Source organism: Phyllobates terribilis, unplaced genomic scaffold (genome assembly GCF_046119375.1).
Source record: "Phyllobates terribilis strain yellow unplaced genomic scaffold, ASM4611937v1 Scaffold_2__4_contigs__length_985480577, whole genome shotgun sequence".
Taxonomy (NCBI): Eukaryota; Metazoa; Chordata; class Amphibia; order Anura; family Dendrobatidae; genus Phyllobates; species Phyllobates terribilis.
In genome coordinates, this window is record NW_027362762.1 from 751,026,324 (window position 1) to 751,041,351 (window position 15,028).

A 15,028-nucleotide genomic window follows, 5' to 3' on the forward strand; every position below is an offset into this window, starting at 1 on the left:
GCTATCGAAGGTGTTTAGATTAAAAAACACTGCAGTAATTGCTTTATTTAATATAATGTTCACATGTAAAGTGCCATGGAATAAATGGCGCTATAATAATAATAATAAATAATAATAATAATAATAATGTTCATAGTAAATACTAGTTCATATGACTATGAAGATGAATACCTTTTTGTTTTTCATAAACTTAATTTCTCCCAGTCATACTTAAATAGTATAATTTGTCATGTGCCATGTAACTGAACACAATGTCACACTGTGTCAGCAATGTGCAATCCTGTTTTATCTTCATCTTGAGTCTATAGTAATAGTCCAAATTCCAGGCACCTTGCCAAATACTGTAGAGTCCAGAGAATGTCGTGTTTTAATAGTCATTTAATGTTTAAAGTCTTAAAGAGAACCTTTCACCAATTTTTTCCTGTTGAACTGGACATACTGGACAATGTTATAGTGTAATAGTGGCTGCAGAGCAGAATAACATGATTTTTTATTTGTTTTTTAATTTCACCTCTCCATTGCGGAGATATTAGCAATCAAAATATTTCCCACTTAATAAGTTCTTTTAAGTCCAAGTGGCTGTTATCAAATAGATTTTACTGGGGGTGTTTTCTTCTTATTCCTTTACAACGTTGCCTAATCATAAGCTGGCAGCAACACCAAGGGGAAAAAAAGAACACACCCCACCATAGCTTAGGGCAGGTGTGTGAGATGTATAACAGACAGCTTGATCTCCTAGTCTAACCTCCTGCGTGATTAGAAAGCACAGATTGACACCATTCAGATATGGTCCCTGTGGGGGGAAGGGCAGAATAGCTGAGTTTAGTTGTATCAAATGATAAACTTCGCTATCTGCTCTCCTCCTCTCCTAGCACTGTCACCTCTGCTGTGCTGCCTCTTCCCCCACACTACCTGTCCAGAGATGTGTCAATAATCACACTAATGTCTATTCTGTTAAGGCAACTTGTAATAACTCTGCAGTGATTTCAGAGAAGGGTCTCATTACATAACACACAGGAGTAGCCCAGAACAGACTTCTGTGTGAGACATAATGACAGCCTGCCCTCACTGCAGAGCGATTACAAGTTGCTTGAGCACATCAGACATAAGTGTCATTAAATCTCACACACTAAAAAACCTCTTATAGGCTATTTTTGGGGCGTGTTTTTTTTTTGCTGTATTGTTGCCTGTTTATGATTGGGCAGCATCATACAGGAGGGAGAAGTACACACCCCTAGTGAAAACTATCTAATAACATCCACTTGAACTTAACCAAAGTTTACTCATTAGGTACCAAATACTTTGATTGTTAATATCTCTGCAAAAGACAGGCAAAATTTAAAAAAAAAAGAAAAGCATTTCATTCTCTGCAACCGATATTACATCCTTTGTAAATTTCAACATGAAAAATTTGATGAAAGGTCCTCTTTAACATTCATTCACACAATTTAGCAAAAAAGAAGCAAGACAAAAATATATCTCATACCCTACCATAATTATATATAAATGTAAAGCAAAATTGCATAATAAATATAGGGTACTTAGTGAACTATTTTTGATCAAAAAAAGTATACAAGCCGTCCCACCATCGGCAAGGTGACCCTAAATTGGGACGGTACCTATACTGCCTATATTACTGTATATCAAAGTTGAAGTAATGCATATAAAAGGGTAGACAAATAGGACCGGGTCCCAACTCCAGACCACCTAGGCCCGTGGTAAGCTACATATATACCAATCAGCGAACAAAGGGCATGCCACACCCTTAAATTGCACAGAATGCAAACAAGTCAAAAAACCAGACAATGTGAACTGAGGTCTAAGATGGCAGACATACAAGAAACAGAGGCATGTTCACACTAGCAAAAAAGAAGCAAGACAAAAATATATCTCATACCCTACCATAATTATATATAAATGTAAAGCAAAATTGCATAATAAATATAGGGTACTTAGTGAACTATTTTTGATCAAAAAAAGTATACAAGCCGTCCCACCAGCGGCAAGGTGACCCTAAATTGGGACGGTACCTATACTGCCTATATTAAAAACCTTACTGTATATCAAAGTTGAAGTAATGCATATAAAAGGGTAGACAAATAGGACCGGGTCCCAACTCCAGACCACCTAGGCCCGTGGTAAGCTACATATATACCAATCAGCTCAACAAAGGGCATGCCACACCCTTAAATTGCACAGAATGCAAACAAGTCAAAAAACCAGACAATGTGAACTGAGGTCTAAGATGGCAGACATACAAGAAACAGAGGCATGTTCACACTAGCAAAAAAGAAGCAAGACAAAAATATATCTCATACCCTACCATAATTATATATAAATGTAAAGCAAAATTGCATAATAAATATAGGGTACTTAGTGAACTATTTTTGATCAAAAAAAGTATACAAGCCGTCCCACCAGCGGCAAGGTGACCCTAAATTGGGACGGTACCTATACTGCCTATAATAAATAAATATAGGCAGTATAGGTACCGTCCCAATTTAGGGTCACCTTGCCGCTGGTGGGATGGCAATGCTTTACATTTATATATAATTATGGTAGGGTATGAGATATATTTTTGTCTTGCTTCTTTTTTGCTAGTGTGAACATGCCTCTGTTTCTTGTATGTCTGCCATCTTAGACCTCAGTTCACATTGTCTGGTTTATTCACACAATTTAGAATGCATTAGAGCAAGAGCAGACAACAATATAATTGCAGGTACATTATATAATTAAAGTTTGGACATACATTGTAATAATAATTGTTATTTAGAGATGTCTGCTTGCTGCCACTGGATGAAAACATTATTGTTTGTATCGTGAGGATAAAAATTAATAGACTTGAGTCCTCCACAGTTCTGATGGGAGATTATCTAAATGTATTGAGTTTAGAAAATCCTCTATGACTTAAATTAATTAGCAACAGCACGAATGTTTCTCGTGGCCTGATGTTCAGCTACAATTTCTAGGTGTAGGCCCATGATGTTTAGTTTACAATGAGACAGTGGCTTCATTGAATTTATAAAATTAGAATACAAGTTAAAATGTATGTATACACCCATACTGTAAATTATAAAGTGTATACAAGTCAGAGAGGGAAAAAGCCTTAGGCTGCAGAGAGGGACAAATCACTTGTCATTTTATATCTGTTTTTCATTTTCTCCCAAAATGGGAATTAATTCTGGCATAGAGAAACTAGATACAGCTATTCTTTGAAAGGAAAGTAGCCTGAAAAGAACCTTATATGTGTCTGTAGTCAAATCCCTGGGTTTAGGGATTAAGTTCACACTACATTTGTCATTGTATTAGATGTGCATACACATATAACAGCTGGATTCATCCAGTTCTTTTTTAATGAGCTAGATAGAACGTATGCAAAAATTTTGCACCTTGTCGTCCATAGCCGGCTAGAGAAACATTGCATGTTGCTTCTCTCTGTCTGTTATCAAAAGTAATGATATAGGACACAGAACAGGCCCCATAGGAAACTATGGGATACATTCTGTCATCAGTTGTCTGGAGGGCCAGAGACATTGCAATGAATGTTACTGGCAGATGTGACAAAGTCACTGGCAGAGTGTAGGAGGGGAGATATGTTTCACTGAGGCTATTAGCTTCAGTGATGTGAAACCTGGAAGTATGTTCCTACATGATATGTGCTGAGAGGGTTAATAAGCCATATTTAAAAGGGTTTGTTTTTGTGTGAATAGCCATAGTGCGGGCTGGAGGCCATTCACCATATCTCCACCCCAAGGTGTAGTCTGGGGTTTAAATACTTGGCCTGCTGAGGCATTCAGTGTTCAGTGAGTCTGGGGAGGCAAATTCCAGACATGTTTGTGTTTAGCTGGCCTGAACCAGGTAGAGTTGTTAAACTCTGAGCAAAAGGACTGTGCTTTGTGTTGCCATTTTGTTTTGGTTTTCTTGTTTTTGCCCAGAGGGCTGTGTTTTCTTTAATGGACTTGGTTTATGCTGCACTTTATTAAACCAACACGAAATTTAAAGAGACAGCATACCTGTGTCTACCTCCGTGTGCAGCTGAGTGAGCGATCTACCACAGGTTGTGATAGAAGTGCGGGCAAGATCCCCAGGAGCTACGTGTAGCAACTGAGGACAAACCGCATGTCCTGGGTAAAGGTGGCCAAAAGCAAGGAGACGAAGAGAAAAGGTATGGAGGACCTGATCAAGCATCTTGTGCTAGCCCAGCAGGAGACAAGCAAGCTGCTATTGCAACAGATCCACCAACAGCAGCAGCACGAACAAGACCAGCTCCGACAGCAGCAGAGGCAGATGGAGCTGCTCGCAGAGGCGGTTCGTAGGTGGCCGGCTGCCCCTCCCTCAACTCCAGGAGATGATTCATACGTCCGGAAAGCGGTAAGATGACCCATGCAAAAAATGACCCCGGGCGATGATGTGGAGGCATTTTTGACTGTGTTTGAGAGGGTGGCAGAGCGGAAAAAGCTACCGCCGGAGCAGTGGTCAGAGGTGCTGGCCCCCTATCTGACTGGTGAGCCTTAGAAGGCTTATTACGACCTGGCCTTGCAAGATGCCCAGGAATATGTTAAACTTAAAACTGAAATACTGGCACGTGCTAGAGTGACTATGTCAGTCAGAGCCCAAAGGGTTCACCACTGGGCGTATTATGGTGATAAACCCCCTCTCTCCCAAATGTTCGACTTTCTGCATCTTGTACAGAAGTGGCTGCAGCTGGAACCCTCCACTCCAGCCAAGATGGACACTCAGAGGGAGCCAGAGTCCCAAAATAGGGGGAGTAGAGCCACAACTAGGGGAGTCAAAGGTCCCAAGGGGTTGCTGATGGGTTGCCAAAAGCCGCTTGGAAAGACATGATCTGCTGGAGATGTCACGGTCCTAGACACATAGCTGCCTGTTGTCCTATATCCTTTGAGCAGATGGACTGCAGTGTTGGAAGGCACTGTTCGTATTATACATACCCCGCTATCAGCCCGGTGAGGGGCCACAGTCCTGTCCCGTGACCATAAATGGGGTACTGGTGTCAGGACTTTTGGACTCGGGGAGTTTGGTGACTCTGATAAGGGCCACACTCCCCCACCAGTTGATCCCTGGGAAACACGTGAGTGTCCGCTGTATCCATGGGGATGCCAAGGACTACCCCGTCGCTCAAGTGACTATACAAAAAAACTGTGGAACTGAGTCCCATGAGGTCGGGGTAGTCAGAGATTTGTTACACCGAGTTATAATCGGGCGGGACTTCAGACTGTTCTGGGATTTGTGGGGAAAGGCGGGGATACCCACTAACTCAGGAGCCGATTCGTCCATGAAGAATTCCCTTAGCAGTCGGAGGCAGAAGAGTTTCCCTTGTGTGTCCTTGCTGGCGTCGAGGACGAGACAGTGACCCATGTGGATGAGATTCCGGAATTGGGAGTTCCTGGGGGGAATTTTGGGACTGCTCAACTGGAGGACCTTACGTTAAAAGGGGCATGGGACAATGTGACTGTGATAAATGAGGTTGCCTAAGAGCCGGGGGCTGACACCAGGTTTCTTTATTTTTCAGTTAATGAGAATTTGCTATATCGGGTCACTAAACAGAGAGGGGAAGTGTTAGAGCAGCTGTTGGTACCAAGACCCTATAGTCATAGGGTACTAGACCTAGCCCTTTCTCATGTCTTGGGGGGCATCTGGGCGTGGACAAAACCCAAGAGCGGGTCCTTCAAAGGTTTTACTGGCCTGGGTGTCACCGGGAGGTTGTTAATTATTGTCGGTCCTGTCCTACATGTCAGTTAACTGCTCCCGTGTCTCACTTCCATAGTCCCCTGGTCCCGTAACCCATTATTGAGGTTCTGTTTGACCAAATTGCTATAAACCTTGTAGGGCCCCTAATTAAGTCCGCCCGGGGTCACCAATACATCCTGGTGTGCTGGAATATGCAACACGGTACCCAGAGGCGTTACCATTGAGAAACTCCTCTGCCTGGAGTATAGCTCGTGAACTAGTCCATATTTTCTCCCGAACAAGCCTGCCAAAGGAGATCCTGACGGACCACAAAACTCCATTCATGTCGAAAGTGATGAGGGAGTTGTGTAAGGCTCTGCAAATTACCCAACTTCAGACGTCGGTGTACCATCCACAGACGGACAGCCTAATAGAGAGGTTCAACAAGACCCTGAAGTCTATGCTTAAAGGGGTTGTCCAGTATTATTGATAATGCTCCAATGCATTTTTATGGTGAAAAGTATCTTTGTAAATAACTTGTGCTGCTGCTTCTGCCTGTGAGCGGCGCTATAGCTCGCTGCTCACAGGCATCACGTGACCCCCCGCTGATGTCACGTCAAGTGAGGCGTGACATCAGTGACGAGGTCCCCGCGGTGGATGCTGGGTTGTGGGCAGGGTTACTCCGCGCGTCACACCCAGCATCCAACGTGCACTTTCCCATGAATGAGGAGAGGGAAAGCGCGCGGTGGATGCTGGGTGTGACACGCAGGGTAACCCCGCCCACAGTCCAGCATCCACCGTGGAATGCAGAAGTGAGTCACCCCTGGCTGCAGCCAGAACTTGACGTGACATCAGTGGATGTCAGAGTCAGCTGCAGCCAGGGGTCACTTGACACCTGTGAGCGACCAGTGGTAGCGCCGCTCACAGGCAAGAACAGCAGCGCAAGGTATTTACAAAGAAACTTCTTTTAACCATAAAAATACATTGGGGCATTATCAATAGTACTGGACAACCCCTTTAAGAAGGTCATAGAGAAGGATGGGCGAGACTGGGACTGCCTACTACCGTTCCATTAGGGAAGTTCCACAGGCCTCTACGAGGTTGTCACCCTTCAAGTTGCTTTACAGACGGCACCCTCGGGGACTGTTGGACATTGCAAAGGAGACCTGGTAAGCCATGGAAACACCCCACCGGAGTGTCATCGAGGATGTGGCCCAGATACAAGACCAGATCGCAAGGGTAATGCCGATTGTAAAGGAAAGCCTCCTTCAAGCACAAGAGGCCCAGGCAAGGGTCTACAATTGGTCGACTAGACTGAGGCAGTTTAGCCCTGCAGACTGAGTGTTGATGTTGATCCCCACGGTGGAGAGTAAATTCCAGGCCCAGTCGCAAGGGCCATACGAGGTGGTCAAGAAGTTGAGTGACGTTAACTACAAGGGCCACCAATCAGGGAGAAGAAAGCTGTATCAGGTGTACCACATTAACCTGCTCAAACCTTGGCAAGACAGGGAACTGGTGGAAGCTGCGTGCTTGAGGAACCATCCTGAAGCACGGGTCGAGGACGTCACAGTGGCAGAGACAATGTCACCGGCCCAGAAGCAACAGTGCTGAGAGCTGCTTCAGCGGAACAGGGACCTGTTTTTGGAGCTGGCAGGATGTACGCAGGTGGTTGAGCATGAAATCTTGACGGAGCCGCATGTGAGGGTGAATCAAAGGCCGTATCGGATTCCCGAGGCCCGCCGCGAGGTGATCTCCAAGGAGGTGAGGAGAATGTTGAGCCTGGGTGTCATCGAGGAGTCAAAAAGCGGCTGGTCCATCCCCATTTTCCTTGTGCCGAAGCCGGATGGAGAATGGCAATTCTGTAATGACTACAGGAAGCTGAATGAGATGTCAAAGTTCGATGCGTATCCAATGCCCCACGTCAATGAGCTCATTGAGAGGCTAGGGTCAGCCAGATATATCACCACCCTGGACCTAACAAGAGGGTATTGGCAATTTCTCCTGTCCCCAAATGCCAAGGAGAAGACGGCTTTCTCTACTCCTGATGGGTGCTTTCAGTGCACCAGGATGCCGTTCGGTCTGCAGGGAGCCCCAGCCACCTTCCAGAGGGCCATGGACTGGATCGCAGCCACTCATAAAAAGTATACCACAGCTTACCTGGATAACATTGTGATCTTCAGCCCAAATTGAGGAAGTCACCTGCCGAAGGTCCAGGCGGTACTAGATGCGCTGAGGAAGGCTGGGTTTACAATAAACCTAAAGAAGTGCGCCATGGGAAAAGAAGAGACGAATTACTTGGGCTACATCATCGGAAGAGGCAAAATCAAGCCGCAAGTGAATAAGGTAGAGGCTATCCAAAATAGGCTGCAACCAGCCTCCAAGAAATAGGTTCGGGCGTTTCTGGGAATTGTGGGGTACTATTGTCGATTTATTCCAAATTTCGCCATGATAGTCGCACCACTGACCGACCTGCTTAAAGGGACAAAGGCGACGATGGCCAAATGGTCAGCTGATGCAGAGGGATCATTCCAGGAATTAAAGCTTGACCTGTGTTAGCAGCCGGTCTTGATTGCTTCTATCTTCAATAAGGAGTTTGTGGTCCAGACAGATGCCTCGGAGGTCGCGTTGGGAGCCGTGTTGTCCCAAGAAGTGAACGGGGAGGAACATGCCATCCTGTATCTAAACAGGAAACTCTCTGCCCGTGAGAAGAACTACACCATCATAGAAAAAGAGTGCTTGGCCGTCAAGTGGGCAGTTGACACCCTGAGATACTATCTGTTAGGCCGAAAGTTCAGGCTAGTATCAGATCATGCTCCCCAGAGATGGATGAGGGAAATGAAGGGGAAGAATGCCCGGGTGACTAGGTGGTTTCTAGCACTCCAGGACTTTAATATTCATGTGGAGCACAGGCCAGGGAAACTACATAGTAATGCAAATGCCCTGTCCAGGCTTCCCTGCTCAGCGAGTGAAGGTGCCAAAACCCCCGGCTATGGGCAGAGTGGAGGATATGTGACAAAGTCACTGGCAGAGTGAAGGAGGGGAGATATGTTTCACTAAGGCTATTAGCTTCAGTGATGTGAAACCTGGAAATATTCTCCTGCATGATATGTTCTGAGAGGGTTAATCAGCCATATGTAAAAGGGCTTGTTTTTTTGTGAATGGCCATAGTGTGGGCAGGAGGCCATTCACCATATGTCCACCCCAAGGTGTGGTCTGGGGTTTAAATACTCGGCCTACTGAGGTATGCAATGTTCAGTGAGTCTGGGGAGGCAAACTCCAGACATGTTTGTGTTGAGCTGGCCTGAACCAGGTGGAGTTGTTAAACTTTGAGCAGGCGGATCCCTGCTACCACAAGGATTGTGCTTTGTGTTGCCATTTTGTTTTGGTTTTCCTGTTTTTGCCCAGAGGGCTGTGTTTTTCTTTTATGGACTTAATGTTGGTTTATGCTGCACTTTAATAAACCAACATGAAATTTGAAAGAGACAGCGTACCTGTGTCTACCTCCGTGTGCAGCTGAGTGAGCGAACTACCACACAGACAAATGAGACTTTTTGACAGCTTACTATATATATATATATATATATATATATATATATATATATATATATATATATATATATATTATATACAGTACAGACCAAAAGTTTGGACACACCTCATTTAAAGATTTTTCTGGATTTTCATGACTTTGAAAATTGTACATTCACGCGGAAGGCATCAAAACTATGAATTAACACATGTGGAATTATATACTTAACAAAAAAGTGGGAAACAAGTGAAAATATGTCTTATATTCTAGGTTCTTCAAAGTAGCCACCTTTTGCTTTGATGACTGCTTTGCACACTCTTGGCATTCTCTTGATGAGCTTCAAGATGTAGTCACCGGAAATGGTTTTCACTTCACAGGTGTGCCCTGTCAGGTTTAATAAGTGGGATTTCTTGCCTTATAAATGGGGTTGGGACCATCAGTTGTGTTGCGCAGAAGTCAGGTGGATACACAGCTGATAGTCCTACTGAATAGACTGTTAGAATTTGTGTTATGGCAAGAAAAAAGCAGCTAAGTAAAGAAAAACGAGTGTGAATGTACAATTTTCAAAGTCATGAAAATACAGAAAAATCTTTTGAGGGGTGCGTCTTATAGTCCGATGAACATAAATATTGTGGCTGCGGGTGGTGGGGGGATGTAGGGGAAGCGACAGTGGCTGAGTAGCTGTGCACAGGAGGCAGCAGCTGCCTGCAGCAGCCTACACTGTGCCCGCTACTAAAAGAAATTAATATTCACTGCTGAATATGGGCGTGGGGAGCAGTGAATATTCATTTTCCTTAATAGCCCACACTGTAGCTGCAGCGCGGCTCCTGGTATGTATGGCACCCTTCATCCCTGTATATATGGCCCCCCTCATCCTCGTATGCTTGGCACCACTTGATCCCATCACACTTCACAGAAAAAAAATAAACACTCATACTCACCTCCTCTCTCCTGCAGCGCTTTCCTGCAGAAAGTATGCACACAGCTAAAATAACAAAGGAGTGGCTTCAGAACAAATCTGTGACCATTCTTGGCTGGCCCAGCCAGAGCCCTGACCTAAACCCAATTGAGCATCTCTGGAGAGACCTGAAAATGGCTGTCCACCAACGTTCACCATCCAACCTGACGGAACCGGAGATGATCTGCAAGGAAGAATGGCAGAGGATCCCAAAATCCAGGTGTGAAAAGCTTGTTGCATCATTCCCAAGAAGACTCATGGCTGTACTAGCTCAAAAGGGTGCTTCTACTCAATACTGAGCAAAGGGTCTGAATACTTGACCATGTGATATTTCAGTTTTTCTTTTTTAATAAATTTGCAAAAATTTCTACATTTCTGTTTTTTTTCAGTCAACATGGGGTGGAGAGTGTATTAATGAGAAAAAAAAATTAACTTTTTAGAATTTACCAAATGTCTGCAATGAAACAAAGAGTGAAAAATTTAAAGGGGTCTGAATACTTTCCTTACCCACTGTATGTTATTTTGCATACCCAAAAATAATAATTTTCCTAACAATATCATTCATAACTAGGTTGCAAAAATGAGTACACTCCAATGAAAGTCTTAGGATCAAAGCTAAAGTTTATACAATAGAATTCCAATTAACAAGAATTCAACCACAGGTAAGTCTAATTATTGATTATACAAGTGTTCAGTGGACAGTTGACTATAAAAGGGTATTACTTTAACAAAGAAAACCTCTTCCCATGTCATGCTGTCAGCAATGGCATCACATGGAAGAGAAATGTAGCAAGACCTGAGAAAGAAAACAATTTCTTAGCAGTCAGAATACTGTAGCAAAAGTGATCCAAAAATTTAATAGAGATGGAACAGTAACCATCTCAAACAGATGTCTTGGCCGACAACGGAAATTAACACCTAAACAGAAGCATCTTCTGATGACAAGGGTTAATAAAATCGACATGTAAGTTCATTGCGGTTAGCTAAAAATGTAGAAAGCCAAACCAGGTGAGTATTTTCCGTGAGACAATAAGGCGCACACTGAAGAGGAATGGAATATATGGATATCATCCATGAATGCTGAAAAATATGAAGAGTACTGGGAGAAATGAAGACTATAATCTGGAGTGATGAGACCAAGATAAATCAAACAATGAAATGTAGCTTCCCAATACCAGAATCATTCATGTATATGTGTGTGTGTGTATATATATATATATATATATATATATATATATATATATAATCATAGGCGGATTATAATGAGGGCAATCTTGGCTACCGCCCGGGGCCCGGCCCTCAAGGGGGCCCATGGCCAGATTGCCCTCATTATAATATGAGCGGCGCCGGCGCCAATGCGGCACACACCTTCATGCAGAGGCGGGGGGGCCCCCGGACCGCTCCCCCAGCAGATGGCCAGGGCCCTGTGTGCGGCCGTGTCTGCTAGCATGACGTCATGCAGTGCGCCCTGCACTGCTGCACCGGAGAGGAGCTGGACTACTGGAGACGAGCCGGGGGATGGTGAGTGAGTGAGTGTGTGTGCAGGCAGATATCATTGTGTGATGTCTGTTTATATGTATGTGTTTCAAATGTGTTTATGCGTGTATGTATATGTCTGGATATGATTGTGTGTGTGTGACTGCTATATCCCGCTGTATCTGGGGGGCACCATGCGGCCTCCTCCCGCTGTATTTGGGGGGTACCATGCGGCCTCCTCCCGCTGTATCTGGGGGGCACCGTGCGGCCTCCTCCCACTGTGTATAGATGGCTACGTGCAGCCTCATGCTGTGTATAGATGGCTACGTGCGGCCTCCCGCTGTGCATAGATGGCTACGTGCAGGCTCCCGCTGTTTATAGATGGCTACGTGCGGCCTCCCACTGTGCATAGATGGCTACGTGCGGCCTCCTCCCGCTGTGTATAGATGGCCACGTGCGGCCTCCTCCCACGGTGTATAGATGGTGCTGTGCGGCCTCCTGCTGTGTATAGATGGCTACGTGCGGCCTCCCGCTGTGTATAGATGGTTACGTGCGGCCTCCTGCTGTGTATAGATGGCTACGTGCGGCCCCCTGCTGTGTATAGATGGCTACGTGCGGCCTCCTGCTGTGTATAGATGGCTACGTGCGGCCTCCTGCTGTGTATAGATGGCTACGTGCGGCCCCCTGCTGTGTATAGATGGCTACGTGCGGCCTCCTGCTGTGTATAGATGGCTACGTGCGGCCTCCTGCTGTGTATAGGAGGCTTATGTGGCAGCTCATATTTTATGTAGGGTCTCATACTGTATATAGGGGATGTCAGCATACTTAATTGTGCTCAATATTAAGTCATACAATTAATGTAAAAAAATGATTATAATATATTAATATTGTGCCAAATTAATTTCACGTTAACTATCACATGATCTATCACGTGATACATCAGGTGTGTGTGTGTGCGGGGAGGCATGCCTTCTAAACTGCCTGGGGCCCTTGCTACTCTTAATCCACCCCTGTATATAATATATTATGCATAGCTATACAGTACCGGTCAAAAGTTTGGACACACTTGTTCATGCAATTTTTTTTCTTGTTGGAATGTGCACACTATAGATTTAAGCTGAAGACTGCAAAACTACGAAGGCACACATATGGAAACAAGGAGCAAAGAAAAATGTGTTGATGTCTGTGCATTTATGAGAGCTGTTATCTAAGATGCTGTCAAATTTCAGTTTCTGAGGTTGGCAACTCTGATGAACTTACGGTTAGGAATCGTGGTTCTGTGCTCCCACCTGGGAATGGAGCAGTCCGGTGCTATGCTACTCCATTCACAGGCGTCACCATTGTCCTGACCCTGGAGGCGGAACTACTATGCGTGCACGGAGACTTTCCCAAGGTTATGGAGCATCGCTTTCTAGTGTTGTAGAATGTGTGAGGACGTGGGACTCCGTCTCTCTCACTGATTTCCCTAGTTGCCACACAACGCAGAACGCTGCTTTGTCTGGCACTAAGCAGTGGTGGAATTGTGTTCATTCTGCTGTGCAGGCCAGCAGTGAGTGGCTGTCTGGGGATGATTGGGAGGTATTGAACACCTGATCGTTAGGCGGGCTATTTAATCCTGCTCCCTGCTCAGTGCTTTGCTGTTCATTTAGTTCCTGTGCTGTGGTGGTGAGTGGTGCTAGCATTAGTGTTGCTATCTTTTCAGAGGTTTTCTCATTTTCTCTTCTGGTTTCTCTTCCTGGGGCTCTTGCAGAGGTACTCACCTGGTTCTTGACTAGGCGCCAACCGCGTCACCAGACATCAGCTGTCCGGCGACAGTGGGCCTGGGAAGGGGTCTGCGTTAGTCCCCCTTCCATTTACTGAGAGCTGGGTGAAGAGTATTCCTGTCCCTCAAAGGCTTGCCTAGCTGGGCAGCTGGTGCCAAGTGCATCTGTGGCTGCGCCTTTGCTGGTTTGGTGCTAGTCTTGCTGGGTCCCTCTGCAAAGCGCATAACACTTACCTCTACAGCAGAAATAATTCTTGGTCTTCCTTTCTTGGGGCAATCCTCATGAAAGCCAGTTTCATCATAGCAATTCATGGCTTTCATAACAGTGCTTGAAGATGTCTTCAAGGTTCTGTCAATTTTCCAGATTGACTAACGTTCATGTTTGAAAGTAGTGGTGGACTATTGCTTTTTTTACTTATTTACTTAGTTGAGTGGCTCTTGCCATATTTCGCCTTAAAATAGATGTGGAATAGGGCTCAGCATTGTTTGGAACTGTGTACCAACACTACCCTGCAAAACACATCTGATGGTCGCATACACTTTCTCACTACCGGTGATCCCACAAAGGAATTCTTGATAAGGCATACCTGTTCTTTGAAAGCCATTCCATGTGACTACCTGATGAAGCTGCTTGAGAGAATGCCAAGAGTGTGTAAAGATGGCCTCAGAGTAAAAGGGGGAATTTTGAGGAACCTAAGGTTTGCCACTCGTTTCTTTACTCCTTGATTCCATATACTGTATATGTGTAAATATTTTAAGTAACTGTTACATGAATACATTGCCCAAAACATGGTGTGACCATGGCATGTTCTTCTTCACTTACAGGTCTTCTCATAGTAATCTACAGTTGAAAGGTTGTGATCTTTTAACACTGAAAAACTTCAATGCTGAAGAAATAAAGCATTTTCTGTGGGTATCAGCAGATTTGAAACACAGGATAAAACAAAAAGGAGAGGTGAGAAGAAAATCATGAATGTGTTGTATTAAACTCTGCTCACGTGACATATTATGTACATTGTAAAGTTAAAAAGTGGACAGTTTTTGCATTTATTTTATTCCTACTGATCCCCAGAGTATGCCATTTTTTTGTCCAGATATATGGGACTTTTTATTTAGTGCAAATTCTTATGGTTGTTCACCAATGGAGCATTGCAGAGCAGTCTAAAGACATGCTCCAGAAAATCCTGTGTGCCACCCAAGGGCGTAGCTGCAATAGTTGCAGGGATGGCAATCACACCAGGGCCAGCGTACCAGCATGGTTTTTAGAGCAGTGGACAGATGCTTTGGGAAAACTCCTACAGTGTTTTTACTGAAGTGCTTTTTCTGACTTCTTCTTGGAGGTCTTTTCTTCTTCCTTGGCGTCTGTGCCACCGGCATTTTTTTTCTTCATTTTTTGAACTTATAATTTGCCATATACCCTAACAAATTACCCCATAAAGAACAGAGTACATAATTCACCATAATCCGTGAAAAAGTGGTCCACTCTTACAGGATTCCCAGGGTAAGACCAACTTGATAGGTCCTGACATGGTCGTCTGTCATCAATGTCTCAATTCAGTACAGATGATCCATCTCAACGACCCACTCCCTAATGAAAGGGTTTTCTCAAGATCTC

At 44.6% G+C, this 15,028-nt stretch overlaps 1 protein-coding gene across 1 annotated transcript in view; it reads left to right on the forward strand.

The window, feature by feature from the left end:
• Positions 1-15,028, forward strand: part of OTC (ornithine transcarbamylase) — a 134,311-nt gene that overhangs the window by 36,163 nt on the left and 83,120 nt on the right. Inside the window, exon 2 of the mRNA XM_073667294.1 lies at positions 14,239-14,368. Coding sequence (XP_073523395.1) covers positions 14,239-14,368 — 130 coding nt within the window. The remainder of the gene's footprint in view (positions 1-14,238; positions 14,369-15,028) is intronic.